The 6052-nt window shown below is 53.4% G+C and overlaps 2 protein-coding genes across 2 annotated transcripts; one reads left to right on the top strand and one right to left on the bottom strand.

The window, feature by feature from the left end:
* Positions 1 to 59: 59 nt before the first annotated feature.
* Positions 60 to 3363, top strand: NDUFS7 (NADH dehydrogenase (ubiquinone) Fe-S protein 7, 20kDa (NADH-coenzyme Q reductase); the record flags this gene model as incomplete). The annotated part of the gene is made up of 6 exons (XM_010293626.1): positions 60 to 128; positions 588 to 705; positions 1422 to 1601; positions 1686 to 1732; positions 2537 to 2625; positions 3156 to 3363. Coding segments are annotated over 6 exons (601 nt in total), but the record flags the coding sequence as incomplete, so codon positions are not given.
* Positions 3364 to 4563: 1200 nt separating this feature from the next.
* On the bottom strand, positions 4564 to 5849 carry GAMT (guanidinoacetate N-methyltransferase; the record flags this gene model as incomplete). Its single annotated transcript, XM_010293625.1, has 4 exons — positions 4564 to 4704; positions 4776 to 4904; positions 5268 to 5378; positions 5778 to 5849. Coding segments are annotated over 4 exons (453 nt in total), but the record flags the coding sequence as incomplete, so codon positions are not given.
* Positions 5850 to 6052: the final 203 nt, after the last annotated feature.

The following is a 6052-nucleotide window of genomic DNA, read 5'->3' as shown; positions in this document are numbered from 1 at the left end:
CTGCGGGGCGGCTGCGTGACCGTGTCACGCGGGGGTGCAATGGCTTTTCTTTTTCCTAGGCCCGGTGCTGTGACATCTGTTCACACTCAGCTGCTCCATCAGACGCCAGCAGCTGACTATGCTGACAGGTAACGCTGGTGCGACAGGGCAGGCTCCTCAGCTGTGCCCTTCCTCCCGCGGGTGGGGGATCCTGGGTGGTACGGGGCAAGAAGCCTTCTACCCTGATGTAGCCCTGTCTCCATACGTGTGACCATCTTTTCCTCACTTCGCTTCTTAAAAGCCAGGATTAACTGGCAGGCTGCTGTCAGTCTGTGAGCCCCGGAGATGAGCCTGCCAGGCACCCTCTGTAATTTGGGTATGGCAAACGGGGGCTCTGCCTAAGCAACAAACTCCACAAATCTCCCCACAGTGGGAGAAAAAACCCCAAACTGTTATAAACGCAGTCTCCAGCGGTAGCAGAGGGAGATTGTCCGTAAGCAATGTACCACGGATTCTTTATGGGATCGCAGCTCCTCGAGGCTAATGATTGTATTCTGCAGTTACGCTAAATAAGTGGAGACTGATACTACTGCGCCGTTTGTCTTCAGCTCTGTCCAAGTCCAGCAAAAGACCTCAGCTGTTGTTCAGAAAAAATCCTACGTCCCCACTAGCAAGGGCGAATATATTGTCACCAAACTCGATGACCTGATCAACTGGGCGCGAAGGGTGAGTTGCTGAAGCTGTCGTGCTCATTAGGGAGAAATGGTATCGAATGCTTTGAGGTGCTGTTGGGAAATGGATTTGAGCCATCTCCTCCACAGGATAAAAATACGTTCCAAATTCTCCACAGGGAAATAGCCAAGTTTCTGGGCCAGAGGTTGACATTTGGGGTACTGTGTCAGAGTGGGGGAGAGACGCTCCATGTGAGGGTGGAGCAAAGCAGCGCAGGCTGCCTGTCTAAACAGAGCTGTCCTTCAGTAACAAGCAAGAGGCGCTTTCTGGTTTTACGTAGTCCTGGTAACGAGCAGCTGCTCCATGCAGTGGAGAAGGCTGCACAAGTGATGCTGCCCGAATCCAGCGTGCTCTGGCTTAGCTGAGTTTTGCCTTCTCCAGTCACCGCTGCCCTTCTGTGGGGCTTCTGAGGCTTTAGCAGTGTGAGATGTAAACGGCAGCGTTTACGGCTTTGGGCATGTTCAGCGCCTCTGAGGCTGCAAATTCACAAATCTCAACACATCTGTTTCCCTGGAGCTGTGGGTTTTGCTCTCCTTCGTAATGGCAAATACCGTTTTCATTTATGATGCTCTGACTAAACAGACCTTGAAACTTTCCTTGTTCTGTTTCCTTTTCTATCTGATCAGCTTTTGTTCTGTGAGTCACTTGCACAGGGTCTCAGCTCCCATTTTCAGCGTTCTTGCCCATAACCCACGTCTATCCTGCTGCAGAGCTCCTTATGGCCGATGACGTTTGGCTTGGCGTGCTGCGCTGTGGAGATGATGCACATGGCAGCTCCTCGCTATGACATGGACCGCTTTGGGGTGGTGTTCCGAGCTAGTCCCCGGCAAGCTGATGTCATGATTGTGGCTGGCACCCTGACGAACAAAATGGCTCCGGCTCTTCGAAAGGTATAGACTGCGATGGGTGCCTCGTGCACGGCTGCGCGTGCTGGATGCACATGGAAAGTGGTCTGAAATGTCTGTGTTCCGCAGGTCTACGACCAGATGCCGGAGCCTCGTTATGTGGTCTCCATGGGGAGGTAAGTGCCGGGACATCCTCGCCGCCTTATACTGCCTGGGAGAAATCTTTTGTCTCTGCTTGAGTGGGGAGATGGAGGGAGAGGAACCCATTTCTCATTTGTATTTCCAACCCCTTAAGTTATATAAAGAGCCCTTGTTACAAGTGAAACATAAAGACTCCCTTTGATTAGGGCGAGGAGAACGATTTCTGTCAAGTCACTGTGAAATGCAAAGTCTTCCCAGTGAAAGATTCTGGGGGTTTTGCAGCTGTCAGATTCTGGGGATGTTATACGTCCAGAGTTTTAGAATTTGCATTTAGACAAAATTTTCCACTGTGCAGCATGGAATCTGAGCTCTGTGGAGCTCTGGTGTGGTGGAACTGACAACTTGTTCATCTCCTGAAGTTGCTGGGGCCGAGGGCAGCCATTTCACCAGGGCCTGGGGGAGACAGAAGGAGTTCTAGAAACACTCCATGCGGATGTGGCGAGATTAAAAAAAAAAAAGTTGTGCAGTAGAGAGGAAGGACCCTCAATACCTGCTTTGTAAGAGTAATGAAAACGGTTCGGTTTGGTTTGATTCAGCTTGAAATGTAACAGCCTGCGAGTGTGGCCTCTGCCTTCCAGCCAGGTCTTGTGAAGAGGCTGAATGGCCACGGCGTAAACCCTGGCATCCGCTCCATCCCTTACTGTAAAATCTGTCAGGTGGCTCCTTGCCTCACAGCACGCGGATGCCAGGTTCTTGTTCTCCTTTGCCTCCTGCTCACCTTTCCCATGGGCTGCTGAGCCGCATGTAACAACCCGCTGAAACCCGCCCGTCTCTTGCAGCTGTGCCAACGGCGGGGGTTACTACCACTACTCCTACTCCGTGGTGCGGGGCTGCGACCGTATTGTGCCGGTGGACATCTATGTGCCTGGTAGGTAGGAAAGACAAGCTCTGCCTGGTAGGTAGGAAAGACACGGCGCTAACTCAGAGCAGGACGGGAGTGAAGTTAATTTTGTATGTTTGCACGGAGCTCGCTGTAGTTTTTAAAGCTCTTTCTGTTTCAAACTGTGTTGCTGAAGTTGCAGATGCTTCAATAAGATCTGCCTGGGGTTTCCAGTAAGTGAGTGGAGTTCGTCTTGTGATGTTACTCACCAGCAACTGTTGTGTAAAGTGTGGGCTATAGTTTAGTCAACCACATATACTCTCCTGTGAGGTACCACCTTGCTTAAAGCAAAGCATTTCTATGCTTTACAGAGACCGTTTTGAAAAACACGTCACTTCAGCTTCTTTAAAACTGCAGCCCTCTTGCTTTTATGAACTCTGCAGCCTGTGACATACGCAAAGCCAGAGGGAAATCACAGCCTGCTTTGGAGTAAAGCCTGTAGCTTGTCGGTTCTCCTTCTGCTGGCTACATTTCAGTACAGCTAGCAGCCCTGCGGGCTTCCTTTTCCTCTCTCTCAGGTTGCCCACCTACTGCTGAAGCTTTGCTGTATGGAATCCTACAGCTTCAGAAGAAAATCAAACGGGAGAAGAAGATTCAGATCTGGTACAGGAAATAGCCTCTTATTTATCACCTACCCACTTACTGCCCACCTGGGGCACCTGCTTGCATTCGTACGCACAATAAATCTGTATTCTCACAAGCCTTCCAATAAAACTCTACCTGGTTAAGATGCTCTTCTGTCTTTAATCTATCCCTCTTATCTAAAGTGTTTTTAACTCATGTAAAAACTGAATTAAAAAGCAGGAATTTAATTCGATCGATGACATTCAGTTTGTTGTTTTCTGGTCTGAATAGCCTGAGAGGGAAGGAGAATGTTTGAAGTTACCTATCGTGAAGTAAGTGGCTTGGCAGAAACTTGGGACTTGCTCTTTGGCTTTGTTAGGAAGTTTTGAGGTGAACCCTGAGGTCGCCCCGAGCTCACCTCTTACCACCTGCTTTTTGTTTAGAATTCCTACAAAGGATCTAATAAATCCTTTCTATCTGTGTGCACAGCAGCCAGAAATTAATCATATTCCTGTAATGTAAGTAAAATATTGATGCTTAAAATCAGAATATGACTAATAAAACTGAATGCTGCAGCACTCCTTGGCACAGTAGGAATGAAGCAGCTCAAGGCAGGCTTTGGTACTGGATGCATCCCGGGAGCCTGGGACGAGGAATAGTCACTGCAGAATTGCACCCGCACTTGGGAAAGACAAATAAATGGCTCTGAAACAGCAGTGGTGTATTTCATTCCTTTTTAATGAATTTTATCCCTTCTGAGTAGAGAGAGGAGACGATGTTTACGTGCCGTTGAACTGCGAGAGGTTGTCGGCATCAGAACTTGCTGCAGTGGGCTTTAGCCAAAAGTATTGAGGAAACTTCACTGGGCCGTTGCTCCAGGAGCAGCTGAAATGCCTCCAGCTGCCCCGTCTTTCCCCATTTCTCCCGCCTGGTTGAGGTTATTTGGCTTGCGTGTGGAAAGCCACCCCGTAACTTCTAAAAATGATCCAAGTTCTAGAGGAAACGCCTGGTCTTCGAACCCCTTTGACTAAAGGCTCTGAGCTACGACACTCTTCAGTTGCAGCTTAATGGAGGTATGTGGAAACGAGGGCGAGTCTTGAGTGGAGTCTCTGCAGGGTGGGCCCTTCCTCTGCAGAGCCCCCCAGGGCAAGGGACTGCATGGGGTCTGACATCTGGGGGGGCGGTGTCCTTTTGTCTGGGAGGTCCCCTGGAGGCCCAGGACTTCCATCCCAAGCCTCCAGCCATCTCCAGCTAAATCAGCTTCAATCTCTCTCCTCAGCATCAAAAGAGATAAGAGCTTTTCTCCTCCTCGGTGGTTGCTTTGGGGCAGCCCCGAGGGATGGTGCCAGGCTGCCGGCACCCTCAGTGCTTAACGATGGATGGGGTGATCATCTTGTGGAAGGAGTAGTACCTGCAGTCCTTGGGGGGGACCAGCTCCATCACCGTCGTGCTGATGTTCTCCTTCCTGAACCCAGCCTCCACCAGGTGCCCTACCTGGGTCTCCTGCGAGAGAGGAGGAGCGGAAAGGAGCAGTGAGGGATGGTGCCAGGCTGCCGGCACCCTCAGTGCTTAACGATGGATGGGGTGATCATCTTGTGGAAGGAGTAGTACCTGCAGTCCTTGGGGGGGACCAGCTCCATCACCGTCGTGCTGATGTTCTCCTTCCTGAACCCAGCCTCCACCAGGTGCCCTACCTGGGTCTCCTGCGAGAGAGGAGGAGCGGAAAGGAGCAGTGATGGGTTGAGCTGCCCAGATGTGAGCGGAGACCCTCTGAGCCCTGGCCTGCGGGGACACAGGACAGTGGGAGCTGCCGGGTGCAGGGAGCCCCGTCTTGGGCTGCCGTGGGCAAAACCCCTCTGACCTTCCCTCAAATGTTCCCTGCTGAGCGCCAGCCGTCACGGCGGAGGTAAATGGCCATGGAGTGCTCTGGCTCATGCTGCTCCACGCCATGGTGTCGGGCGAGCGCCCAGGCACGCAGGAGGCGCCCGGGCTGACGGGGCAGCTTTGGGGACCCCAGCTTGGGCTGGGGGTGCCAGGCCCTTCCCAGCCCGGGGACCGGTGCTCACCTCAAACATCTTCTCGATGTCGGTGTACCTGGTCTTCAGCAGCTCCCCCCAGGAGGTCAGGTTGCAGTAGGTGAGGACCCCACCAGGCTGCAGCAAGCGGAAGGCATGGTCCTGCAACGGGCATCGAGGGGGGGCTGGCTCAGCACCCAGCACCCCCCCTCGCCTCACGTCTCCCCGCAGCGCCGGACATCGCCCCAGCCCTCCGCACCCTCCTGCCGCTCCTCTCCGGTCGGCTGCGACCACGTGCACTGAAAATGCTGCCGATGCTGGGGACATCACGGGGACATTGGGGTCTTCCAGAGGGCACTCAGTCCTGGGCAGCAGGCAGGGTGCCGGGACGGTGGGGGCTGCAGACCAACAGCCGGCTCTGACTTTGACTCCTGAGCTCCCAAATTCTCCTCTCTGTCATGTGTGCCGCCCATCTCCCCCAAACGCACCCCAGCCAGGGGCTCTGGCCCCTCGCGAAGGGAGTGGGCAATGCGGTGCGGGTGCTGCACCCTGCCACGTTACCTTGATGAAGGCGAACTGATGCGTGTGCCAGGTTTCCTCCGACAGCGGGTAGGTGTCGTACAGGATCCCTGCCTGGGAACACCGGAGACCGTCCCATCCATTAGCCGGCAGGGCCCACCAAGGCGCCGGTGGGGCGCATGTGCCGGAGGGAAGATCCTGCTTCATGGCCTGTTACTATTTTTTTTTCCTATTTAAATTTGCATCCTGGGTCTGTGACCCCCGGAAGGCAGCGACATGCTTCTCCCCGGGACAAGGTGGCGGCTGCATCCAGTCCC

Source organism: Phaethon lepturus, unplaced genomic scaffold (genome assembly GCF_000687285.1).
Source record: "Phaethon lepturus isolate BGI_N335 unplaced genomic scaffold, ASM68728v1 scaffold32938, whole genome shotgun sequence".
Classification (NCBI taxonomy): Eukaryota; Metazoa; Chordata; class Aves; order Phaethontiformes; family Phaethontidae; genus Phaethon; species Phaethon lepturus.
The sequence above is the reverse complement of the archived record's forward strand: the minus strand, read 5'-3'. Positions and strand labels throughout refer to the sequence as shown.